Raw genomic sequence first — 27,641 nt, 5'->3', positions numbered from 1 at the left:
TCTATTTCTGTGCAGTTTAGTTTATTTTTTTGTTTCTGTGTCGTGTAAAACATCTGGTCCATCCCACATGGGCCTATAAGACACGGCTGTTTCATGAAATACGCATTTTCCGGTAATACATATATAAAAAAACTGAAGAAAAACAGTTCAGATAATCAGGTTTTTTTTCTTACTAAACAAAGTATTAGTATGGTTCCCAGCAAAATAAATGGCACTCCTTTTCTGTATCAGTCATACAGGTTTCATTATTCTTTTGTAGTCTTGACGCCTCTTTTGTTTTCGCTCAGCTCTTTATCACACAGCCCCACCACATATGCAGGCAAACACCTACTCTGTTTACAGCGTTGTTCCACCCAGCAGGGGTGATATGTGTCAGCTATCTGGTGTCTGTCACATGTATGAGAACATTTGAGCAAAGTGGAATTTAAATTCTCCAAGCTTATGTTCCAGGGCGAAGAGCACTGATAGTATTTTGTGCACATGTTGAGCTCTTAGTCACACTTACATAACATGAAAAATAGCTACAGTATATTGCTACTGCAAACGTTTTTATCATGGTCACATGCAGTATTTTGACAGCTCTTATCATACGTAGTAAAGATATGTGACCCCATGTAAGGACTCTAGATACGGCTGCAAATGTTGATTGCTGTGACTCACAGTGTGTCGATCTGTTTGTACAACTACTGTGAGCCTCAATGTTAGCTCAATGTTGCATTTATTTGATAGTTGACACTGTAGATAATCTGACACCAATAAACATTAAAGGTTAAGTCTGTAATACTTAGGAGGATCTATTGACAGAAATGCATTATAATAAACATAACTACGTTTTCAGTGGTGTATAAAACCTTACATAATGAACCATTATGTTTTTTAATTACCTTAGAATGAGACATTTCTCTCTACACACACCGCGGGTCCTCTTGCATGGACGTTGCCATGTTTCTACAGTAGCCCAAACTGCTCAACAGAGCGCATTTTGTCACTATGTTGAATACATAACAAGTAGTGGTAGTAGTAGTAGCTGCCTGGTTCATTAGAAGTAGGAAGATACGTAAAATACTGAAGAGTCTCCTATGCACTTGCAAACGGAGGGGTGAGCGGTTGGTTGCAATTTTCAGCCCTCACCACTAGATGCCACTAGGAGGGTGGTGATGGTGCAATGAATAAGACTATGCTTTTGGTGTGAGAGACCCAGGTTCAATCCCCCACTGTGACCCTCCACCAATGTGTCCCTGAGCAAGACACTTAACCCCTCGTTGCTTCAGAGGCGTGCAACCTCTGACATGTGTGGCAATTGTAAATCGCTTTTGGATAAAAGCATCCGCTAAATTAATAAATGTAATGCCACTAAAACTGTTGGAGCAGCCATCTTGGATTTTGATGTCAGGTTGGTGATGTCCTTCGAACTTTCTGAGTCTTAACTAAAGGGGGCGTTCTAGTTGAAATTTCCGATTGGGAATTTGGAAATTCCGACTTCCCATGTCAAATGGAGCATAAATATGTAGCCAGAGCTAGCAGCCAGCCTAGCTTAGCGTAGCATAGCACAAAGACTGGAAACTGAGGTGAACAACTAGCCTGTATCTGTCCAGAGGTAACCAAGCCCTCTGAAGCTGTCTCGTTTGTTTAATCTCTTTTGTAACGACGAGAATTTGCTGTTTTATTTGGGCTATGTGTCACACTATTATGACTACTTTTTTTTTTTACCCCATAAACTAGCGATTTTAAAAAGTAAGCAGTACTTCAGTCTTTATTGTGACATGTGACAGCAGCTATTTGATAAGTGGTTATTAGCACTAGTTTCTAAAAAGAGTGTCTTTTCATGTCGGTTCCCAGTTGGTTTAAACTCCCCCACAGACAGGACTTGACTGAAGGTTTTTTTGATGGATCATTTTCCATTTTCTTTGGTTCAAACTACCATCAAAAAATGCTGTCTGTCATCTGTCGCTGTCTGGGATCACAGCTTCATCAGCCTCACAGTTGGCCAAGTTTCTCTGTTTGCAACGTGATGCAACAAGTACATCTGGATGTGTGTCTCGCCTTGTAAAACAAAAACATTGTGGTAAATGTCAAAATGATTTTGTCAAACTTTTGAGTAGCTGTCTGTCATTGTGGTGGAAAGTAAGTACATTTACAGGTTTATGGTACTTTATTGAGTATTTCCTGATAACTTTAGTTACCTATTGTTTTGAAGATTCAGATTAATAATACCAACTATAATCAACATATAAATTATTATATATTATTAAGACTTTATTGATCCCCAGGGACAGATTCAAAACATTAAAACTAGCTCTAAGTTTACCAGCTATAACATTAAAGTGATGAACACATTAATGCATCAATAATCATAAACACACACACACACACACACACACACACACACACATATGTATATATATATATAGTTGAATAAATATAATCATCCTAAAATGGGCCATTCTGCATAATGAATACTTTACTTTAACTATTTCTTGATGCTAATACTTTTCATTTTACTTAAATAAATGTATTTATAGTATTTCTACACTTTGGGTATTGCTACTTGTGCTTCATCTGAGTACTTCTTCCGCCACCGGAGTGTTTGAGATATAAAGAACAAAGTGCAGTGAAACTAAAACAGTACATTCACTTTGCTAAATGTACATACGCAGATGATAAAATTGGACTGTTTGCATCGGTTTTTAGCTGACCAAGCATCTGACACCCTCTGTTATCACTGGTAGTCCACTAACCCTGTCAGATAAGTACTTTTAACACACTCACATTGTCTGCTTCTTGTCACTGGAGAAGAATTTTATCATTAAGTATTTGCTGCAAAGTCATTTTTTTTTTGCCAAAACATGTCCATCTGCTCTGTCTCATCTGGATTTAAACCTACTGAAGCTCCCACGTGCAGCTGCTGTGTTTTCAAATCTATATTAGTCATTGGGTTTTTGTTAATGTGGAAAATGACAGCACACTTGTTGCCCTGTCATGTGTGGTGTATTTCCTCCTCCTCAAATCAGAAAGCATTTGCATCTGGGTTCATTTTCCTGTCACAGGCTCAAATACCTAAGCTTCGAGAAATATTTTCAAGAAGGTCCCATACACACTAAGATCTGCTTCCCCGTCTGCGTTTACCCTCCCCAGACACACATAGAGGCCTATAGGTTTTAGCTTGTGAGAGGTCAATAGAAGGTCTCTCTGTGGTGAAACGAGCCCCTCAGTACGCCATAGGGTGGAGGTATTAAGGCTAAGGTAAGCGCTGGAAGTGTTGTGGAAGGGAAATTAAAAGCAAATGAGAATATTTGGGTCTTTGGATTTGCCTCCCTGCCCTTTCACTCACCGGCCTTTGTTTGACTTTATTCACCCTGCCAGCACTTTCCTGATCAGATAAAAGTTAGGTTAAAGGTTTATTTCAGAAGAATGTTTTTGTTTTATTTGTTGAAATATTCTTTACATCCCGACAGCAATCAATAAAGAAACAAAAAAGAAAACATTCCAGTGTCTGTGGCGTCGCAGGACTGTGATGAGCATGAATGACTGGAATGATTGGCTGCCCTATCTGCCTACCTGCACGCCAGTGTTTTGGGGGAGTGCCTTCGGAGGAATGGGATCTTTTGGATACTTTCAAAATCTATCGGTCTCTTGCTAGTTCTCGACTTTGCCTAACCCCAGCTTTAAAGGTTAAGTTCACACATTGCTAGGAAGTATCTGGTTTGATGTTTATTCAAGAGTGGAAAAAGAATCCGTCAGAAAAAGATGCACAGATAGAAAAGTGGTTTATGTGCAAGTGCCCTTTTTGTTTTGGGGCATTTAAAGCTATAAAGAATCACTATTGGTTCACCCTCAGCGATCTCATAGTGTCATTAGAAGAAAAAGCTCTAAAAACCCACTGTTCACTACCAGATATTTCACTCAGGAGATGGTGGAGACCAAAACCAGAGCTAAAAGGGAGAGAATATTGGAACGACGACAAACTGCAGACGATTAACAGTAAATATGTTCTCTGTTTTTCTGCAGGTTTTCACCTCAGCGGCACAGTAAGGGAACCTGCCACGTCCTCGGAGCTTGAGCTTGTCTGCAATGTGAGCGTCAGCTTCGACCGCTGCAAAATCACAGCTGTAACATGCAGCTGCGGCAACAAGGACATCTTCTACTGCGCCCATGTGGTGGCGCTCTCACTGTACAGAGTACGGACGCCCGAGCAGGTCAAACTGCGCCTGCCCATCTCAGAGACTCTATTCCAAATGAACAGAGATCAGCTGCAGAAGTTTGTCCAGTACCTGATCACCGTGCATCACACAGAGGTGCTGCCGACGGCACAGAAACTGGCGGATGAAATACTGTCGCAGAACTCCGAGATCAACCAGGTTCACGGTGAGTTAGGGGGCTGAAATAATGGTGGGTATTTGTAATTTCATTGGCAGAACAGGCTGTTAACTTCCCCCGTTAACATGAATGCAGTACAGACACCAACAAATACACCAAGTACTTGTTTTAGATTTTCACCACCTCGCACCAGTGGAGGTCCCGCTGGAGGCTGCCGTCCTGGGAGATGAAAAACAAGCTGTTTAGGAGAACAGGAGGGAAACGCACACACACACACACACACACACTCTTAAATCAGGTCAAGTTTGAGTTGAATGCATGACATGGGGAAAAGTTTGAGAAGAGATTTGCTCTTTTGGGCATTACGGAAACATGAAGTACCACAGTGTGTAGAGCATTATATCCAGAAAGACTAAATTACTCAAAGAATAATTTTTATCTGTGTCTGTAAGCAGCTCTGTTTACAATCCAGTACAACCGTTAAGTCTACTTTTATGATGCCTGTGATGTTGTTGTGTTATTTAAATTATGTGTTTTAGCGTCGAGGTCATACTGTTGGTGTTGTATTGCACTGCGCTATATTCAGAGGTGTTTCCAATATTTAGACCTGCTCGTGTATCTAATTAGGGAGGACAACACCACTTTTAACTCTGTCCACAATAATAAACATATAATTTGATTTACATTTTCTAATTATGTAAACAAAAAAAAGAGCAATATAAATGTTTTAAACATAGAATTTATGGCTGAGCTGTGAATTGCAGTAGCATGTACAGGTGTACCTAATGATGATGATAATAATAATGATTTTATTTATAGAGCACTTTTCAAAACAAGTGCTTTCTCAAAAGCAAAGAAAATAAAACACAAGAAAAAACAAAATAAGATGTATGGCAAAGCAAGAGAAAGTTATGAAATTAAAATACAGTATAGAAAAATACAATACAGAAAAATAAATAATTAAAATCAGGAAAGGCTTTTCTATAAAAGTACGTTTTAATAAGGGACTTAAAAGAGTTCCTGATTTAAGGGACTTAAAAGAGTTCCTGATTTAAGGGACTTAAAAGAGTTCACTGACTCAGCCGCCCTGATTTCCTAATAAAGTGGCCACTGAGTGTGAATATACAGTCAGAGGTTTATCTGCAAGCCATGTTCTGTGCACTGCAGAGCTTATCATCTGAAGGATGTAGGCGGTACACATCACGTGTAAGTTGTTGACTTTGTGGTATGTTGGTTTACCTTGTACTGTACTACTACTACTGTAGTACCAGTTGGTAGGCTATATATTAATTTACTTGTGACATTTTTAGGTGGGGTTTTTTTGGAATACAAGGTTAGTGGTTCTTGCAGGTATTTTCTGGTAATTTATGTTTTTTGTTGTACTTTGTGGCTCCGGGTACAGTACATTAGGCCCTCAACACAACTTTATTTACATTATTGATTAATCTGCCGATTGTTTTCTCGACTAATTGTTTACAAAATGCTAGAAAATAGTGAATAATGTCCATCATAATTCTCTGTGGTACATGTTGTAGTATGTTGTATTTTTGTATACTGTGGCATAATATGTTGTGTTTTATAGCACACCCAGTTACTTTTGAATACTTTAAGGTTGATTGTGTAGTAAATGGTAATATTTTGGGATACGTATTGTAGTAAAACATGTGCTACTTTGCGCTACACGCAATATTCCTCATTCCACTTTGTGTACATGTACACAGTTTTACTGCAAAACATAAATGATTTTAAATCTAATTGTGTACACTAGTTCAATGACTATATACAGTCATATATATTAGTAGGTCTGTCAGAGGAATATTTGCTTTGCAGGTTCTTGGTTGGTGGTTGTATCTTGGATTAGATTGTAGTTTTTCTGTTTTCTCTGTAGTGTTTTCATGTTCGCTGTGTCTCGTGGATTTAATCCTCCCCGGTAACTCGTGTTGAAAATGTTGGCTGTGTTCTTCACTTCATGTAGGCTGGTTATTGTTGCGGAGTTTGTGGTATCAGTTTAACCAGCAATGCATTAATGCAAAAGGTGAACTTTATGCTGATTCATGCACATTGATGTCTGCTGCTCCCCAAAAAGACACAGATTTTTATGTAAATGTCTGTTTGTTTGATCGCAGTTTACATGTAGTGGACAGTCACTTCATTTAGTCATTTAGTTGAGTACTGTACTAATTAGTATTTTGATGTAGTATCTGCATGTTCTGCTACTTTGTACTTCCATTACGCTACATCTCAGGGGCAAATATTGTACTTTTTACTCCACTACATTTAATTGATAAATTACATTTTTAGTTACTTTGCAGATTAAAGTTAAACAATACAAAAAATGGTCAACAAATACACGTTAAGATAAGACTTTATTGATTCCGAAAGGTGAAATTCAAAAGCAATCCTGCAGAAAATAAAGTGATTAAAATCAGCTCCACTTTACCAGCTGCAACATTAAGGTCATGTACACATGAATGCACCACTAATTATAACCCAAAGGTATAATAATATACATTATTCTGCATAATAGTTTTACTACTTCTACAACGTTGCTACTTTTACTTCAGTACTTCTTCAAACCTCTGAATCTAGTAAAACTAATAAATGAAAATCAGCTTCATTTTGTCTCTTGTAATGGTTTTGCTGACTCATTTACTTTGTTTGGCGCAGGAGCCCCGGATCCGACGGCGGGCGCCAGCGTGGACGATGAGAACTGCTGGCATCTGGACGAGGAGCAAGTTCAGGAACAGGTCAAGCTCTTTCTCTCCCAGGGCGGGTACCACGGCTCGGGAAAGCAGCTCAACTTACTGTTCGGCAAGGTAACGGGATAATTTCTAACAAAAACTTCATATCGCGCTGCGGAGGCGTGTACGGCAGCGTTTACCCACCATGCCCCCCCCCCCGTCTCTGCAGGTGAGAGAGATGCTGAAAATGAGGGACTCCAACGGAGCTCGCATGTTAACGCTGATCACAGAGCAGTTCATGGGTGACCCCAGACTGGCGCTGTGGAGGCAACAGGGCACCACCATGACTGACAAGTACCGGCAGCTGTGGGACGAACTAGGTACTGTGTGAACATATTTCACAGCTGCATACACATCTGCATCACTGTTGTGTACTTTAACAGAAATACCTTAATTGTAAATCTTTTAAAAGAACTAAAAACGTGTCCTAAATTATGGATAGTTGTAAACACTGACCTGGTAGATTCATTCAACAACTGCAGTTTAAGCATAAAAAAGCTTTAGAAATATGTTTTAACTCAGGAAGAGTAGATCATAAATGTAATCAAGGCAAAATATATTCACATTTTTATTGCATGTATCAAAGAAGGGGAGAGTTTTGTCTATAGCAGCAGTAAAGGTTTAATTAATCTGTCTTCCCTGAGAAGAAAGGGGAAGATGTACAAAAACATTCTTCATTTCAGGGGTAAAATATTAATCCACAGCCTGCTGTTTTCTCACTCCCCCCCTCCCCCCTCCACTGATAATTATCTTATAATTATTATTCAGCACGTGGATTTAATTGAGACCTTTTTGCTTCACTTTGTTTTGATAATATCAAGCTTTAACGTCTCGGCGCTTCAACACAAACTGAAATATCACAGCTGTTCCTGGATGTATTGCCATGAAATTTACATACCTGTCAACCCTGTATTTTACCATTCTTTCCCGTCTAAATATTTCCCATATTTCTCCCGTATTTTTAAACCTTTCTAAAAACCCCGCCAGGTGTATTTGATGTGTTTGCTACCTTGGCCTCCGGTAAAGCAGGTGGCAGTATGTAAAACATTAGCTGCAACATCAAGTGATGGGCAGCGTGAAGATTTATGGCCAAAAAGTTTTGTGAAAGTATCTCACCAAATGGGAGGAATTTCTCTCACTCACCTCTCCCATCCATTTTCGTAACCTCTCTCACAGTCACAATTGAAGCATACATGTGTAAGTGATGTAACCTTGTTCAAGTAATATTAGTGAACGTGTAAGTGCTGAGTAACGTGCCCTTTTGTGTTTTAATTTATATAATGCAGGGATGTTTAAAACAATTGATTGCCTAGAATTCACTGTGTGTATACCCTTGTCTAAATGTAAACTTTGTGTGGGTGGTGAGATAGCCCGTGCGGGGTGGGGTCTCTTATTTTCAAATCCCAATGTTGACAGCTATGAGTGTATGATCGCCAGAGGATGAATCCCGCTGACTTTTATTAAACAGTCACTTTTTATCTAGTGCCACCAGCAGGTCAACGTTTGCGTGGTTCCCAGAGGATGAATCCAAATGCTATAAGGTTGACATTTGTGGTTTTAAGGGATAATATTTCAACAAATATTGGCAATTCAATAATTTTTCTCTCAGGATGATTTCTAAAGGTGGTGTCAGACAGTATTTATTTGTATTTTATTAACCAAACTATAATGGCAAATTAATTAATACCACCCGCTAAACATCTGCATGTTAGCATATATGATCGTTCCTGTGCAGAATCACCTTTCCTGCAGGTACGAGATTGAACAGCCGCTCGGCAGCTGAAGAAATTACTTTTTTTCATGTGCTTGTGATTAAAATAACTAGAAAATATGTCAGGCTTCGCTTATAATCAAACTGTGATGTCAGTTCTCTTCTTTCCTACCTTCTCCTCTTCGTGTTTTTGCTTTCTTCTCCCCTGCTGTTGTGGATTCTTGCTCTGCATTTCGTCACTCTTCTCAGCGCTCTGTTTCCCCCCTTGCTGTTGTCCTTGAAGCAGCCCTAACAAAGAGAAGGAGGATAAAGCCTCTCTCCTCCCGTCCCCTCCCCCCAGCCCTTCCTCCTGCATTCACTTCCCCCTTTCCCTCCTCTCACCTCTCCTCCCTTTTTTTTCTTCACTTCACTTCCTTTCTTTTCTTCTCCTGTTCCATTTTGTCATCTGTCATCCTTTATTTATCCCTCACCATATTCATTGTTCCCTCCTTCATTCTCCGTATGTGTTTTCCTTTTCTAATCTGTATCCAGTGTCTTCATGTTTTTAGAGATTAACAATAATCTCAGCTCACTTTTGAACATTTCAATTGATTAATCGGCAACTATTATAATATTCTGTTCATCGTTTTAGTAGATTTTTATGCAAAAACTACCAAGTATTCTCTGTTTGCAGTGAGGGTTTGCTGCTTTTCTTTGTATCATATCATTTTAAACGGAATATCTTTGGGTTTTCTAATGTTGGTCAGACAAAATGAGACATCTGAAGATAATTTCTGAAATAATAATTTTTCATCATTTCTTACAAAGATAAATAATCTGCAAATTAACCTGTAATGAAAATAATTGTCAGTTGCAAACATACTTCTTTATAAATATAATATAATACATATCATATCTAAATAAAAATACCCTTTTGTTTGGATTTAGGCAGGTAATTTTAACTTGTTTAACCACCTTTCCAAAGCTGTTTTGAGACTATTGTTGAGACTGATATCACTAGTAATCGGACTAGTTACATAATAATAAATAACACTTTTATTAAACTTTAGCACCAGCAGTAAATCATTAAACTACTTTTGGTTATCTTTTTAATAAGCTACAAAAAAAATAGTGATTGTTTTCCTTCTTGTCTTTCATGTGAATGATCAAGAAACCTAAAGAGCATTGCAGGAAGTTGTAGATTTTTTAATTTCCGCTAGTTACGGGGCTTGCCTGTGTCACAAATTCATAGATCTGCAACGATCAGTTGATTTTAATTACCTAGTGAATCAACAGGAACGTTAATTGTCAGCTCTTCGTGTGAGTGTTTTAACTCTGTGTGTGTGTGTGTGTCTGTGCAGGGGCCCTGTGGATGTGCATCGTGCTGAACCCCCACTATAAGCCCGAGCAGAAGGGTTTCTGGCTTCGACAGCTTCGCAGGTGGAACAGCGTGGACGTCTGCCCCTTGGAGGACGGTAACCATGGCAGCGAACTGACCAATCTGACCAACGCTCTGCCCCAGGGCGCTCCTGGCGCTCCAGGTGAGATGACACCTGGCTGTAGACGAGACGTCGCCTCACTTCCTTTTTATTTCCAAATCTTTCCTGTATGTCTTTTCTCATCTGAGCTCTTCTTTCTCTCCTGCAGCATCTCCTCCTCCTCCTCCTGTATTAACACTGTTAAGTCTTCTTTCTGCACCCTCCCCCCTCTCTTTTAATCAAGTCTCCTTCCTTCAATCTCTGTACTTGCAAGCCTTATTACCTTTTTAGTGTGGCTAATAGAATAAGCCTAATAACACAGTTGATGTCCTGCAGCCTTTTCCACTAAATCAGAGAAAATACACACGTCAGGAGGTAATAAAACCGTTTCGAATGAAAAGACAGGCGCTGGTATTACTGCTGCAGTTTTGTCCGTAATGGCCTTGTATTTGTCGCGTTATCGACGTTTTTTTAATCCTGCAATGACCGTGGTTCAAATCAAGACAACTGCCCCCCCAGAAGAGAGTGCCATTCTGAGCCAGACAAATAATGATAGTGAAACAAGTTCATATAATTGTATTTTGTTGCTCTTATTATTATTCTTTGTATTATGTTTACTATTTTTAGAACTACAGTTCCCATATTTTGGGGGATGTAAACAGGAAGAACTGTGTTGTCATGAGTCAGTGATTGCTGTGTTCTACAACCTGAGCCCCATTTTCTTGCCTATATTTGCAAATTGGCACCTTCTTAAAAGTATGCCGATTGCAGCGTAGCCATAGATGTATCACTATCACCGCATAACTGAAACTGAAGAAAACTTAAAAACATGACGATTCTTAGGCAAGTTATATGGAGTTATATGCTGGATGTGGAGGTCCTGGACTGGTGTGGTTACGCGTGGTCTGCAGTTGTGAGGCCGGTTGGATGTACTGCCAAATTCTCTGGAACGCCTTTGGAGACGGCTTATGGTAGAGAAATGAACATTCAGTTCACGGGTAAAAGCTCTGGAGGACATTCCTGCAGTCAGCATGCCAATTGCACGCTCCCTCGTAACTTGCGACATCCATTTTGCTGGAACTGCACATTTTGGAGTGGCCTTTTATTGTGGCCAGCCTAAGGCACACGTGTCTGACCAGCATCTTGATAAGCCACACCTGTGAGGTGGATGGATTATCTATGCAAAGGAGAAGTTCTCACTAACACAGATTTTGACAGATTGTGAACAATACTGGAGAGAAATAGGCTTTGTGTTGAAAGTATTTTCCAAGATTTCTAAGCAGATTTATTGACGTTTATTCATGATGGACATTGGAGATAACGATATTGTTGGATAGTTAAAGATAGACTGAATCTAAAAATATGTGTATCATATTCGACTGAGTTATGACTCTGAGGACACACTTTGACACTAATTGCAGCAATCGTGCTTTAATTGCCTCCATCAGCCATGTGTCACAGTAATGCTACCCGCTACAACTGCTAACTGTTGTTAAGCAGCCAAACTACAACAACTAACCTCCCAGCATGCACCTGTACCTTTGCACCTCGAGCAGTATCTTTGCCTCGTGTCTCCCCCTCACAGTTTACGATGTGGGTTTTTAAAACGCATGACGTCTCGTGTTTGTCTCTCGCAGATTCACTGACTCGGCCTCACCGGACGGTGTTCACTCGAGCGATCGAGGCCTGTGACCTGCACTGGCAGGACCCCCACCTGCAGCACATCATCACAGAGGACCACTACACCAACTACTGCTACCACGGCAACCTCGACAGCTCCCTCTTCGACGCCAGAGGGTGGCCCATGTGGCACGGTGAGAGAGCAGGGACACATGGTTTATAGATATAATGCTCATTTTCAGGTTCATTATTTTATTTAGGGGCTGAACCAGAATAGGTTTACATGGTTCCTCTTTTCACTTTATGTGTTGAACGCTCTGTTTGAACTACCGAGTGAAGCATCTCGCTTCTATTTGATCTATATTGGCAGTTGCAAATGCACAGTACCTAGTTAACACCTACTAGCCAAACAGATGTCTGTGTGTGCTGCAGCTCCATGTGTGAGGGCGTGCCACACTAGCAGCTAGGCGAGCATTATGACATGTGTAAAAAAGTGACGCAGATAGGTTACGGAAGTAAAGGCTCGACTACAAACAAGCTGTTTTCAGGCAGTTCAAGAGTAGTGTTTTCTGTGGTAGATGGGAACTCCCTTTAGGGTGGACTTTGGGCTTTTTTCACTTTGCAAACCTATTACGTGCAGAAAAAAGAAATATAACGCAGGAAAAAGCCTCATATGACCTATTTTAAAAAGGGAAGGCAAATTTAAAAAAAAAAAATTTACATCAAAATATGTTCTTTTCTTCTCCCGCAGAGCACGTCCCGACTGCCTGTGCCCGAGTAGATGCCCTGAGATCACACGGTTACCCCAAGGAAGCACTCAGACTGGCCATCGCTATAGTCAACACGCTGCGGAGGCAACAGCAGAAACAGCTGGAGTTCTTCCGAGCTCACAAAAAAGGTCAGTTTACCGTGCTTCAGTCTTTTGTTGTGTAGATTTTTACATTTCAATTATGCATCTTACTTTGCTTTTCAGTTGCTATTAAGTCTCTTTTATATGTTTTTGCTCATAAAACATTTTACGGCTGATTAAGAATAAAAAGCATGAATTTGGTGTGGGACAGTTTTTGTAAACAAAGCTTCTGTGATTCTGGAGAAGTTCAAAGGGAACTCCAGCATGATTTGAGTAATTTAACACTCGCATTCAAGACTCCAAAGAACCGGACTTACTGGTCTATAAGCTTTCATATATTGATGATTTCATCCTGGGCATGTTTACCAGCCACAAAAATGTTGCATTCTTTCATGGATTTACCTCCTTACGATGAAAATGAAGGAAAATGGCAAATAAATCACTGTGTGCTGAGAGCAGCAATACAGTTAACAGCAATGGAAGAAAAGAACTCAAACTTACTTCTTTATTGACCATTGTGTCGGTGTCTGGAGACATTATACATCTATAAACTAAAAGTAGGATTGTTGCAATGTCACTGCTGCAGCTACAGCATCGCTGAAGCTTATTATATCAAATTATTGATTTTAGCAGAAGCTTAAATAAAATAAATTTATTGGTTTATCCATCCATCAATTTACCTGCATCGTATCTGGGTCCAGGTCATGTTAAGTGATTTAATTTATTTTTTAATCAATCATACATCTGGGAAGTACTGACAAAAATGAGATAAATGTACGTACTTACTGGTCTGACCATGAAACAAGATTAATTTGCCTTCTGTGTGATGTTAAAAGGTCTTAAAAAGCCTTAAATTAAAAAATATTTAACACTGTAGAAACCCTGATTGTAACACCAAGAAATATACAGTAAATTAACTGTGTGTGTGTGTGTGTGTGTGTGTGTGTGTGTGTGACTTCAGAGCTGCTCCATAAAGGCATAACATCAGTCACCAACCTGGAGGGTTGGGTGGGCCACCCTCTGGACCCCATCGGCACCCTGTTCAGCACCCTCACGGAGACGGGGCGGGTCAGCGAGGACAGCGCCACGGCCATGCTCGACTTCTCAGGTACAAACACAGATACTTAAAGTACCAGTACAACATTAAAAAAATACTCCATTAAGTGCTGCACTCAAAATCCTACTTAAGTAAAAGCTTAAATTAGCAAATAAGTGCTTGAAGTATCAAAAGTAAAAGTACTTGCTCTGCAGGAAAACGTCTCCTGTGACTGATATCTGATTGTATCTGATATTATTAGATTTTTAATATGGATGCATCAATTTTAGAGCTTGCCAACCCTCCTCATTTTCCTCGGAGAATCGCGTTTTTCATTGCTCGCGCCCAGTTTAACAATCCTCCCTTTTTTCCTTTTCGTTATCACGACCTGTTTCTGGCACTGTACGGAGTGTATAAGCCCTTACGACTCTAAAAGTCTACTCGGACAACAATACAGCTACACCAAATGTTGTTTCCTGGCGTGCATGTGACTCGGTAGAGAGCCACTCGCAAAGTATACTGTATTCTTTCCTGAGAATTAAACAATAAATTAAAAGTGTTTAACATAAACATGCTTGGGGCACTGGCTAGCTATCACTCGTGCACGCGACCCATGTACAAAAGGCTTAAACCTTGTCGCAGCGACCCGGGATCGAGTCCAACTCGCGGTCCTTTCCTGAATGTCATCCACTCTCTCTCTCCCTTATTTCCTCTCACTCTTAAGCTGTCCTGTCGTGAGTAAAGGCTACGAAGCCCTAAAGTTATCTTTTAAAAAATTTAGTTTTAACTACTTTATATATTGTTAACTATCTCAGTCCAGTGGTTCACAACCTAGGGCTCGGGCCCCTCCAAAGGGTCACAAGATAAATCTGAGGGGTCATGAGATGATTAATGGCGAAAACAAAACAAATAAGTTCTTATACACAAATATATGTACACTTTTGGACTTTTAAATCTTTGCTTTTATGTGAAATATAATATATTGAATCATTTCACCTCTTTGGGCCTCAAACACATATGTGTATGTATATATATAATTAATGTTTGTGTAATGTGAATCTGTAAACTAGTAACTACAGAAAAAAAACTGCAGTGGAGTAAAAAAAACAATATCCCCCTCTGAAATGTAGTGGAGTAGAAGTATAAAGTAGCACAAAATGAAAATACTCAAGTAAAATACCTCAAAATGTCTGTTACGTGCAGAACTTAGTAAATGTACTTACTGTACACCACTGGCAGATTCAGCACACATTTACACTGCAGTGATTGTGTCTTCCTGTCAGAGCTGCAGGCCCTCCGGTTGCAATCAGCAGTGATGACACAGACGTGCTGATTGGCCCCCAGTCATCCTCCAATAACAGCTCATGAATAAGAAATGCAGCAGGAAAAACACTCCAATTAAAACACATTAATTATGCAGGAAGCTCAGTTAGACGGATTTCTACGTACTTTAGCCAGAAAGGAAGGTCTCACGTCCGGCCTCAGTTACCGTTTGTTCCTCCTCTAAACTTGGTGAGCTGATGAAGCTGCTGCACGGGAAAAGTTGTGAAAGTTTTCAATTAAGACTTCAAGCACTCTGCTATTTATACGTGTGTGTGTGTGTGTGTGTGTGTGTGTGTGTGTGTGTGTGTGTGTGTGTGTATTCATTAGGGACTGTTAACCCTCCCGGGATGAGTGGTGAGGTCTGCCAAGACATCATTAAGCCATTAAAAGACACGATTACAATCCTCAGGAGAATACACACACTCACACCAGAGTGAACAAATAGATCAATAAATTTATCAATACTCTGCTCAGTCCACGCCCTCCCACCCCCGCCCAAGTCGTCTCTCACCCAGTCTCCCCTTCCCCCCTCTCTCTCTTGTTCACCCTCAGGGTTTCTGGGTTCAGGTAGGAGGACGGAGCATCCTGTTTTCCCATCGCAGCGTTTCCTGGAGGAAGGAGAGTCGCTCATGTCGCTGGCTGTAGAGACGGCTCTGATTGGTTTAGGGCAGCAGAGGGTGATGCCAGATGGCCTTTACGCCCAGGAGAAAGTGTGTCGCAACGAAGAGCAGCTATTGGCCAAGCTCCAGGAAGTTGATTTGGACGACACGTTGGTGAAGATTTTCCGGAAGCAAGCTGTTTTCCTGCTAGAGGGTGAGTGAGACTTCAAACCGTTACAGGTTTTACAAAACATGTAAAGTAGTTGCTGTTTCTAGATTCTCAAATGTGAAGATTTGTTGCTTTTCTTTGTCTTATATGATATTAAATTTAATATATTTTGCACTGATGGTCAGACAAAACAAATCTGAAGATTTCACCTGCACTTTAAGAAAGCGTCTTTCACTATCTTGGCGAACCTTCTTAACTGAAGCAAAAACCTAAAATGAATCCTATCCTAACATGAACACATTTACTCCTTTTTATTTAATTAGTTAATTTTTATTTAACCTTTATTTTAACAGGAAAGTCCCACAGAGACAGTCTTTTACAAGGGAATCATGTCACAAATAAAAACAACAATTATTGAACCATACGTTGAAATAAAATCCAATGCAGTACAATACAATAAAAAAAAACTCTTAAAAATACTTAAATAAGCAGAATACAATGAGTATAAATAAGAGTAAATGTAGATATCTTAACTTAAATTGATCACTTTTAAAAGCAAATGCTTAGACCGAGTTCAGCACGGTGGTGCTTTGTGCTAAATGCTAACTTCAAAATGCTAACATGCTGTTTAGCAGGTAAAATGTTTACCATGCTTAATTTAGCATGTTAGCATGTTAACGTTGGTAACTTGGCACCAAAATACAGCTGAGGCTGATGGGAATGTCATTAGGTTTGCAAGTAGTTGGATTCATTTTCTGGGGGCTGTGAACATCTGTACAACATTTCATGGCGAAACGGCCAAACAAAAATCTGCCAAAGATTAAACAAACAACATTCAGTGGATGACGTATTAATCAGGGACTGCATTAAAACTATTGGGGCAGGAAGGGAGTTGAATCTTACATGGACAGAGCTAAGCTAAGCTAACCGTGTTAGCTTCATACAGACATGAGTTGTATTGATTTTCTCATCTAGCACTCAGCAAAAAAAGCAAATAAGAGAATTCCTTTAAGTGTTTTGTTTTCGATCCTTAAATCCCCACTGGACCCGGGAACGACACATTATCCAGACACAGGAAGATTCCCGTCTCACACCCCGAACCACAATCAGCTCTTTGTACTTTAATTGTCTGTCAACGGTAAGTGTGCGTGGCGTTGAGTTAACCGTGCAGAACGTGTAACGTGTTTGCACTTCTGTATTCACAGTTGTGAGAGTACATTGTTTGCATTGTCAGTCTGTTTGCTGACGTTGTGTGAATGCATGTGTGTACAGAGGGGTATAATGAAACCGTGTGTATGTGGAAGATGTGGCTCATCATGGTTCAAGGCTTTTCGCTTCAAACCCACTAATGATAGAGGCGGTCGGCCTCTCACATATGGCTCCGTTTGGTTGTGATTATAAAGGCCCATAGGAAGTCATTGTTGTTATCTTATCGAGGCAAGCGGTTATAACATGTCTTTTTGTTTTTATATTTTAAAACCATAAATTTAGTTTCCTCACATTTATTTCATCCTTACTAACAGGTGCTGTGTGTTTATCACAGCCAAATATCTCCTCTTCCTCTGGCCCATAGAGCTCCATTGTTGTCCAAAAACTATTAAAAACACATCAGTGAGCCTCACTGCTGCACTGAGTTGTTCCTTCATCACATTCACCGGCCTGCTGCCACAAATACTCACTAGAGCACCAATTATGGATTCATCCGCAGCTGAAAATGGTTCCCAAATAAGTGCACTATTTCCTCCTGTTTGATTAAAAACAACTGTGAGCAGCTGTTTTAGGAAATTACAATTTTAAAATTAAACTATATATTTGTGAGCTGTTTAAAGATTTAAGTCATCAAATGGGTTTGGGAGTATTGAGAGACTGACGATCACATTGTTGTGTTGTGATATTTGTTAACAATCAGTAAATAACACCATATTTATCCTTTAACCCGCTTTCAAAATTTGTAATGATGTGCAACATTTGTGATGAAAAATTATTCCTTCTTTCAGACTAATGCATCAATAACTTCACTTCAGACACTTCTAATAGTTGCATATGTTTCATCTCCCTCCTTTTCCTACATCCCAGTTCGTTTGTAATCTGACCAGCTCATATATATCATACTATTCATGCATCTTATATTTGGAAGGAGGCTGCCAGAAATACTCACTAGAGCACTACATGTGTATTCATCCGCAGCTAAAATATTACCCGTATGAGTAACATTTGTTAAAAAACAAGTGTGCAGTTTTAATCAAACTTATTTAGCTTTTTCCCCAAAAAATAACAAAAAAAAAAAAGAAACCAATGGACTTGGGCTGAGTAGAGAAGTCAAAACTAACAGTGTTTCACAAAAAATGACGCTAGCCTTATACTTTAAAAGGTTGATATATCTTGAGATCAGCTAAACTGATTACATTTAATCAAATTTTTTTCTTAAAGAAAAGCAATAATGGAAGTAATTTTATTGACTCCTTTTTGTTTTGCGACATGTTTTGGCACTAAGTAAAACTGTACAGAGGAATAAAGGGTGGACACGACAGCTCATTTGTGAGTCATGTAATTTCTCTTTGCTTTACATGAGAGTTGTTGTTTCTGGATGTGCTGGGATGCTGTTTTAAAGTAAGAAGAAAAAGTCTGTACATGTGGAGCAGCTGAGTCATACTTTTCCCAACAGCCTGTGTGTTTAAATCAGTGATACATCAGGCAAGATAATAATCCCATACACAAGGTCACTGTCCAGTCATACGGGAACTATCATGCAGCTCCGTTCTGCATGCTGAGAACTCTCTTTTTTTACATCGACCTCTCTTTTTCTGTTTCTTCCAGCTGGTCCTTACAGTGGTCTGGGGGAATTACTCTACAGAGAAAGTGTCCCCATGCACACTTTTGCCAAGTATCTCTTCACCTCTCTGCTACCTCATGACGCCGAACTGGCGTACAAAATTGCACTGAGGGCCATGCGGTGAGTAGACCCCCTCATTTAAAGCCGTTGAGTGTACTCAAAGAACTTTTAAAACGTGTACCTCGTTACCTTCATCTGATGGCAATTTAACACGTTAGTCTCACGTGTGAATAAGCCTCCTGCTCACTTTTACGTCAAAGTCACGACGGCAGTCTTACTGAGTTTGACCTGTACAGTGTGTCCCACATAGACTTGGGGCTAGCCGGCAAACGGCCGCCAAAGAATATTTAGCGACCTATTTTAGCATATTGCAGAGAAACACAGAGTGAGATGTTATCTATTAAGCTACAAGACGCGGACACGGTGAATATTTTACAAGCACGGATCAGGTAAAGCAACACTGCAGATATCATTGGGTACCACGTTGGTTTCAATTGTTTTAATAGGCTACGTCATTAATAAGGCTCCTCCCACAAGCGCCGCACTTGCTGCTGTGAAAACAGAGTCTTTGTCTTGTCGGCGACTTTACAGAATAAACTGCTGATGGGGAAAGTCAGCTGATTAGACACATACAGGGAGAGAGAAATAGGAAGAGGCAGGGCAAGAGATTTTTGGTGTGAGAGACCCGGGTTCGATTCCCACATTGACCCATCCACCAGTGTGTCCCTGAGCAAGACACTTAACTCACCGTTGCTCCAGAGGCGTGCGACCTCTGACATGTATAGCAATTGTAAGTCGCTTTGTATCAAAGTGTCAGATAGATGAAAAATTTTATACACGGGATAAAATTATTATTTGACAGGTCTGACAGCCAGTTTAATTTCCTGCATCTGTCTAGTCGGGCTGTAATCATGTAGTCTGAACCCGGCATATGATGAACAGAAGTAAAGAGAGTTAAGACGGGGAGTTACGGCCCTGGATCGGACAAAACCTTTGCATGTGACCCACTCCTCGTCTCCTTTAAGTCTCGTTTGGTTTGTGTGTGACGGAGATAGACGGAGAAAAAGGAGAGGCAGATTTAGGGGCTGGATCTGGGGCACTGTTTAATGACAAAACCTCCTTTTGCTGGAATATTCACTAAATAATTCAAAGCTGCTGAAAACGAGTTTTATAAAATGTGTGAATAATAAATGCACGCTGTTGGCCTCCCCTCACCGCCACGGGTGTTACGAAACTTGATTTCTTCTCACCCAAATTAAACCGCCTTTGATTTTTATGATATGTAAATTATTATATATTTTTTTAATCCCAGACTTGAATTACAAAAGAGGAATATTAGACTACAGAAATGTGGTATCACTGCAGCTGTAACAGGACATAACAGGAGGGCGTTTGGGGAGAAAAGAATTGAGCTGTTATTTTTAAACTCTTCCTTATTCTCAGTGTCCGTGGCCTGAGGCGAACATCCACCTGAGTTGAGGTGTGGAGCAAAACTATTGATTGATTCTATAAAAGGAGCTTTGCTCTTTGATAACTTCTTTACCTCCCATGAAATGTTTTTCCTGATTGGACAGATACGTTCCTGGTGATGTCTAATAAAGAGCTAATAAAGTTTTTCTCCTGTGTGCTCAGGCTGCCGGTCCTGGAGTCCACGGCCCCTTCCGGTGACTTGTCTCGGCCTCACCATATAGTGTCAGTGATGCCCAACCGCCTCCCTCGCTGGTTCACTCTCAGCCACATAGAGACCCAACAGTGTGAACTGGCCTCCACCATGCTCACTGCTGCTAAAGGTACACACACATATTTAAAAGCCCGGGAGAATTATTTTCTACAGTGCACGTCTAAGGAGAAACAGTGTTCAAAGGAGGGGGGTGTAACGCCGGCCATTGTGAATTGGTTTTAGGTGGTACTGTGCATAAAGCAGTTAATTACCTTTTTTAAGAATGGGGGGGGAAACCAGTGGCGACAATAAGGCCTAAAATAATTTATTAAGCACAATAAAATTATTAATTCAAATTTATCAAAATTATTTTCTCAGGACTTCCCAGCTCTATATAACAATTTCAGGTACTATAATTATCAATAACGTGACCTGGACCCAGCGTGTGATAGAAAGCTGAAGGATGGATTAACCAATTAAAAATGATTTTGATAAAAATTTTGAAAAAGTTAATTGTCTGTTACGGGTGGATGAGCCTCCTAGCCACCGTAGCTAGCAGTAGTGACGCCACAGGTCTGATGGTGTCCACTAAAAGGATAAATTGATTAATTAAACAGACTCCTGCGGCACAATCCGTCTAGTTTATAGTTATATTTAACGTCTCCCAACAGCTGACAACCACATACAAACAGAATTAAACTAATGTTAGTGCCTACAGCCGGCAAGAAAAAAAGACCCTTCTCTGGCCTTTTTTGGTTGTTGATGGAACTGAATTTAGTGCTTTTTTAAAGACATTTGGAGACTTGCATACTCTAGGCCAAAGGAAAACAAGTTGTTTACTGTGATTATGAGTTGGGGTTGACCAACTTTTATTGAGAAATTTCAACTCTAACAAAGTTACTCTAACTCAAATGACCTAAGCTTCACATTTGCAATCTGCTTCACAATAAAATGTTTGTTTTTCCTCATTGTGAAGCAGCAGCAGCAGCAGCAGGAAATGTGGGTTTCAGAAGTAACCAAACGCAGCTTGATACGACTGAAAGCAATAAGTAAAATAAGGCTGCACACGATTGAATTTCTGTGGTTTTTTAGTTTAGTTTCAGTTACAAACTCTAGAAGAGCTAAACACGAGGGCTTTTAAAGACAGGGTTTCTCTAATTGTGTGTGACTTTGTAAATAAATATCTGATAAAATGGGTTTGTATAGAGAGAAATACAAGACTGACTTTGCTTCTCTGTCCCCTTTTGTTTGCCGTGTTACCAGGAGATGCTCGTAAGCTAGAAACGGTGTTAGAGTCCATCCAGAAGAACATCCACTCCGCATCCCACATCTTCAAACTGGCCCAGGATGCCTTCAAAATCGCCACCCTCATGGACAGTCTGCCGGACATCACGCTGCTCAAAGTCTCCCTGGAGCTGGGTCTTCAGGTAAACAAAACACACAGAGACAAACACATTTCATACCGTGTGTAATGCAGATTCAGTGCTAATCCCGTGTTTCTTACAGGTGATGAGAATGACGCTGTCTACCTTGAACTGGCGGAGGAGAGAGATGGTTCGGTGGCTGGTCACTTGTGCTACTGAGGCTGGTGAGTTTGTGTCTCGCAACAAAAAGTTATTGACCCTTGCACGGCACAGATACAGCATACGATGCCAACGGTGGTAGAGGTATTTTTTAAGTAATTAGTCCTTGATAAAAATTTAATAAAATTTAAATTTAATCTAGTTAATTAAATGAGCTAGAGCTAGCTAATTAATGCCGACTCTGCAAGTTGGCAGCTGAATTGTTTTATTTACAATAAGGGCCATTTTAAAGGTCTTATATGTGCACTTAATGGCTTCATACATGATATTATAGATTAAGCTGAAGCAAACAGGTTCCAGTCAAAAAGTCAGCTTCTCGCCAGTATTGTTTTTACAGTGTAAATCAAATCAGCCCAAATAATATTGTACAGTATTAGAACGAAACAACACTTTAGTTACATTATCATTTATAACGTGACCCTGTTTGGAACGCCAACTATAGAAAAACATTTGTGGATCTGAATTTGAGAATCAGCACAGAAAATGTTGTCTTGTTTGTATTTTTAAACACTTTTAGGATGATGAGGACTGACTGAATTTTTGATTTGTTGGTCCCCGAATAACGAGCAGGACAGAGCTGCTAAAGCTACAACAAACTCTAAACACAACTTCTTCTAACGTAACCTGCGACCCCACATAATAACATAATAGTTTGCTCATTATATGCTGTTTGGCTTTGGAAGTTAAACTTGGTCACTGCTTTAGGAAACAAACGTAAGCTAGTTAGCTGAGCATGCTAACAGTTGTTGAAGTTAAGAAGCAACAACATGTAAAAATACTCAAAGTACTGCTGTCACAATTATACTTCAGTAAAAGTACAAAATTATCATCAGCAAAATGCACTTTAAGTATAACAAGGGGGCCCTTTTTATAATCTATTTTAATTTGATTATTATGCTGATATTATTGATGCATTAACACGTAAGCAGCATTTTAATGATGCTGGTCAAAATGGAGATACATTTTTTCCCCACTACCTTTAATTATATATATGGTATTGTAAGTTTTAGATTATAGATAACAACTATGCGCCTTGTTTTTTTTTGTGAAAATAAGAATATTTGCCTCTGAAATGTAGTGAAGTATAAAGTACCTCAAATGTCCGTACACAAGTGAATGTAATTAGTTATTTTCACGGCTGGATTTTGGTTCCAGGGGATTAAAAAACATCACCACCATCCAGACTAAGATAGGATTGGATGTTTTCTGTTTAGGGGAGGGGTCTTTAGTGAACCAGGACAAACTTAACAAGCCGTGAAAAGTGGATTTGGGAAGGCTCTCAGCGGGAGGGGAAAGGAATGACTGGCAGGGTGGTAATTATAGAAGATTGTGGGCCTCGTGTTTGGACTTGAATATTGAAACCCAGTGCCTGATTTTCCCTGAAGTGGACAGGAAGCTGTGTCCAGAGGGACGGCGCTCTGTAGGGGAAACCCCCCACCCCTCACAGATGATTTCTTGTGAATGTAGAGGGGGTGACAACGAGTCCCTGTTTCTGCGAGCAGAGTTTGAATGGATCCATTGAGAACATGCCAGTTGGTGATGTAGAGCGGGGCCAGGCCCTATAATGACAGAGAATTAGAAATAGAATATCCAATTAGAAGGTAAAAAGCCTTTGTGAGGCTGGTGACGTATGTTTTTAAATTGGAATTATGGACAACATTTAATTATTTTGAGTGCAGAGTCGGGGCAGCGATACTCTAGTGCAGCAGCTGGAGTCCTGTAGACTTTTTCTTAAATGAAAAATGCAGTTTTGGATATTGCATCAGTTAATCAAATATAGGTTAAGGTTAAAAATAAAATTTTAGTACTATGACTTGTACATTTGTATTTGTAAATTGATTTAAATGTCTTCAGGGTCTAAAAGGAGCATTACAAAATTTGCCAGCTGTAAAGCATTGCTACTTTTTTAATGGATTTTATATCATCTAGACTGCAGCATTTAAAGGTTAAGGCTGGTGACATTTTAGATTTGCTGTTGTCAACAAATCCCATGAAAATACCTAAAAAAACAACAAATTTTTCCACTTCCCCAACCTGTCTACTCTTACAGATGACTTAAATCTTAAAAAAAACAGCTAACCAATATACAGTTTCATCTTTAAAGGCTCAGTAATTTCTTAATTTTGCTGGGGACTATTTTTTTCACTGGCGTATTAATACACAATCGGTTTTCTAATGAGTATTTACAGCAGTGATTGAGTCAAAATAAACTGTGTAGTTTATCTCAGTCTCACCAGACTTCAAAAAGAAGAGGCCCTAAGATTGAACCTTGGGGGACACCAAAACTAGCATTAACATTTCTTTTCCTCTCCGTCTAGGTGTGTTTGCGCTGGACAGCATCATGCAGAACTGGTTCACCCTCTTCACACCCACCGAAGCCACCAGCGTCGTGGCGAGCACAGTCATGTCCAACAGCACCATCGTCCGCCTGCATTTGGACTGCCATCAGCAGGAAAACCTCGCCAACTCCGCCCGCACCCTGGCTCTGCAGTGTGCCATGAAGGACCCCCAAAACTGTGCCCTCTCAGCTCTGACACTCTGCGAGAAGGACCACATTGCCTTCGAGACAGCCTATCAGATTGTACTGGACGCAGCCGCCACGGGAATGAACTACACACAGCTGTTTACAATAGCACGCTACATGGAGCACCGCGGTTATCCTATGAGGGCGTACAAACTGGCGACGCTAGCCATGACTCACCTGAACCTCAGCTACAACCAAGACACACACCCGGCAATCAATGACGTGCTCTGGGCGTGCGCTCTCAGCCACTCCTTGGGTAAAAATGAACTGGCATCCGTCATCCCCCTGGTGGTGAAGAGCGTCAAATGTGCCACCGTCTTGTCGGACATTTTGCGGCGGTGCACGTTAACGACGCCGGGCATGGTGGCGCTGCACAGTCGTAGGAACTCTGGGAAGCTGATGCCTCTGGACAAGGCTCCTCTCAGGCAGCTACTGGACGCCACGATCGGGGCCTACATCAACACAACGCACTCTCGGCTGACGCACATCAGCCCGCGCCACTACAGCGAGTTCATAGAGTTCCTCAGTAAAGCCAGAGAGACATTTCTCATGGCGCATGACGGGCACATCCAGTTCACACAGTTCATAGACAACCTGAAACAGATATACAAGGGCAAGAAGAAACTCATGATGCTCGTTCGAGAGAGATTTGGTTGAAAGAGCATCAAATTTACTTGAGTCTCCCTTTTTTAAAAGTCTTTTCTAACTTGAAGTGAAAATCCTCCTCAAACAACATTCATGCAAATCTTATTCCTATGATTTAGCGTGGCGGGGTCGAATGATATAAAGACAATTTCATTCACAGTGAATATTTCAGTTTCATTGTGAGTTGTACCAAGCATGCGCATAGACGGACTCTGGGTTGTGTTTTGGGATTGAACAGTCTAAAGATGATAGGAATGATGTATGAAATATGTTTTAGGGTACATTTTCTGCTAAAAATGACAAGATTGACATTGAAGGAAAACAAAAACACTGTAAACTATAAAAGCAGGCGTTGATGTGTATAAAACCATTAAGTTTGCAGAAGGAGAGAACTGTGGAAGTTTGTGTTTCCCTTTATACGTATGAAAGCGAGAGGGTAAGAGTTTTACACTGAGTATAAACTGTATTGTCCAGTGGCAAAATGTCCACCTTGCACTCCTCCTACTTCCCTCAGCTAACGTTCACAGCCTCAAAGAGAAGACAAAACGGCTTTAAACCAAATGGAGAAATTCTATCTGAAGTGACTAGTACCTCTTTTTAAGGATCCAGCTTTACTCTCCCCCTCCCCGAGTCCACACCCATGTTCTCAGCAACGTGACAGGAAAAACTCCAAATTCACTATCAGAATTCATTTACTGGGTCGATATTTTGTCTCTGCCATCTCCAGGCTGATTGTTTTGGCTTTGTGGCGTCGTCTCAAACATTCAGCGTGCTTATTCTACGGACACATTTGTCACAGAAACACAAAAACAAACTGTCACAGTGCTTGCTCTTGTGGAAACTTGGCAACTGTCAACATACATTCTCAGGGATTTCTCTAAAAAGAAAAAAGCAGACAACAAAAAAAAAAGAAAACACACGAGCGAACAAAAGCATTTTATTGTCCTGTGTATATATATAAAAGTATATGTCTGAATATTGAAAAAAAAATGTATATGTTAACTAATTTATGACAGAATATTCTATGTAAGGCACAATACTTGAAGCTGCAGTACTTTTGGTTTTAGAAACAAACAAGAAAAAAAAAACATATCAGAAGGACTTCAAATCTTTCGCCTTGCATTGCCATCAGGGGCCAATTCAGTCGGTAAGTACACGCCGGCTGGTTTGGCTCTGCAGACATGTAATGACCTGCAGAAACTGGCCAGTTTGTAAGACAGGAAGTGGACGTGCAAGAAGTGTACAGTCTTCCTGAACACAGAAGCGTATCGAGGATTGTAGGAGTCGGAGGAAGAGACAAAACTGCTGTGACGTTGCAGTGGAGTGAAATCTGCCCTTGCGTCTCCTCCTGCAGTGATTCAGTCACGCGTCCTTGCCACTTCTTCTGATATCTTGACTTTGTGCAGGACAGAAAGTTGCTCTATACTGTAGGTCTTGACTGTTTTTTCTTTTTACACACTGTGTATTTTTTCCTCCTCTTAAATTCAGTTTGCTTTCATTTCTCTCTAGAATTCCTCACACAAGAACAGCCTTCTTTCTTGCCTTGTCTTAATGCTTTAAAATAACCAAATGGGAGTTCTTACTACCAAACTTTTTTCATACGCCAACTGACTTTGGTTACAAACTTTTTTTGTTTTGTTTTAGTGTCTTTTAATTTGTAGCTGGTCCGGCTCTGTATTCTTGTGCTTTAAAAGCTCATCTGTTTTTCAGTGTCGTCTCTTGTAAGTAGCTTCTTTTTTGTTTAGAAATGAAATATGCTCCCTTTTTATTTATTACGTTAGGTAAATGATTGTACAACCATGTCAACATGCTCATGAAGTTGAAACTAAGATTTGATACACTGATCGATTTATTTATGTAACTAAAAATCACTGTTTTATAAACTTGTTAATGAAACAACATTTTGTTTTGATTAAATTCATTTTTTGAGAGGACGAAGTGTTTGTGTTTTTAATTATTTAAGCTCTGAGAATAACAAAATGGTTCAGTGGGAAAGTAGTTTTGACGAAATAATCTTAATGCAAGGCCAGAAAACTAGAGGTGATACTAATAGATATTAACATTAAACTTGTCAGCTGATTACTTACATTAAGACTTTTTTTGCATTACAAGTAGAGCCTGATTGAAAAATCAGCATGTCAATATTATCTGCCAATATGAGGTAATTGACGATAAATTAGTTATTGGTGTTTATTTACATAGCTGATGCTTTCATCATCTTACAATTGCTATACATGTCAGAGGTCACACGCCTCTGGAGCAACGAGGAGTTAAGTGTCTTGCTCAGGGACACAATGGCGGATGGGTCACAGTGGGAATCTTTATAACAGCTGATAAATGACAATAAAAAATGAAAGGGAGAAACTGCTTCCTTCAGTCATGTTATGAGTATTGTCATTGCATATTTTGTCTACCAGACGGCGCTGTGCAGCTCTCCTGTAGGCAAAACACGATTGGAATGTCACAAATCTAGCTGTACTTTTGTTCAAAATACTATAATAACAGTTTATTTTTAAAATGCATTATGTAATTTTATCTTGGTGAGGACTCATAACTACGCATAACAAATATTA

General features: G+C 40.0%; 1 protein-coding gene and 1 long non-coding RNA gene across 2 annotated transcripts in view; one reads left to right on the top strand and one right to left on the bottom strand.

The window, feature by feature from the left end:
* The window catches only part of zswim6 (zinc finger, SWIM-type containing 6), a 50,303-nt gene extending 23,301 nt beyond the window's left edge, over nucleotides 1-27,002 (top strand). The window contains exons 2-14 of the mRNA XM_046066660.1: nucleotides 4,009-4,365; nucleotides 6,985-7,133; nucleotides 7,228-7,378; nucleotides 10,110-10,289; nucleotides 11,864-12,040; nucleotides 12,598-12,744; nucleotides 13,658-13,804; nucleotides 15,608-15,868; nucleotides 18,641-18,776; nucleotides 20,289-20,446; nucleotides 21,580-21,743; nucleotides 21,823-21,904; nucleotides 24,218-27,002. Coding sequence (XP_045922616.1) covers nucleotides 4,009-4,365; nucleotides 6,985-7,133; nucleotides 7,228-7,378; nucleotides 10,110-10,289; nucleotides 11,864-12,040; nucleotides 12,598-12,744; nucleotides 13,658-13,804; nucleotides 15,608-15,868; nucleotides 18,641-18,776; nucleotides 20,289-20,446; nucleotides 21,580-21,743; nucleotides 21,823-21,904; nucleotides 24,218-25,080 — 2,972 coding nt within the window. The 3' untranslated portion in view covers nucleotides 25,081-27,002. The remainder of the gene's footprint in view (nucleotides 1-4,008; nucleotides 4,366-6,984; nucleotides 7,134-7,227; nucleotides 7,379-10,109; nucleotides 10,290-11,863; nucleotides 12,041-12,597; nucleotides 12,745-13,657; nucleotides 13,805-15,607; nucleotides 15,869-18,640; nucleotides 18,777-20,288; nucleotides 20,447-21,579; nucleotides 21,744-21,822; nucleotides 21,905-24,217) is intronic.
* The window catches only part of LOC123981652, a 33,343-nt gene continuing 21,902 nt past the window's right edge, over nucleotides 16,201-27,641 (bottom strand). The window contains exon 3 of the long non-coding RNA XR_006827804.1: nucleotides 16,201-21,737. This is a non-coding gene — a long non-coding RNA (uncharacterized LOC123981652). The remainder of the gene's footprint in view (nucleotides 21,738-27,641) is intronic.

Source organism: Micropterus dolomieu, linkage group LG13 (genome assembly GCF_021292245.1).
Source record: "Micropterus dolomieu isolate WLL.071019.BEF.003 ecotype Adirondacks linkage group LG13, ASM2129224v1, whole genome shotgun sequence".
Taxonomy (NCBI): Eukaryota; Metazoa; Chordata; class Actinopteri; order Centrarchiformes; family Centrarchidae; genus Micropterus; species Micropterus dolomieu.
Note: the sequence above shows the minus strand (reverse complement) of the source record. Positions and strands in the feature narration are given on the sequence as shown.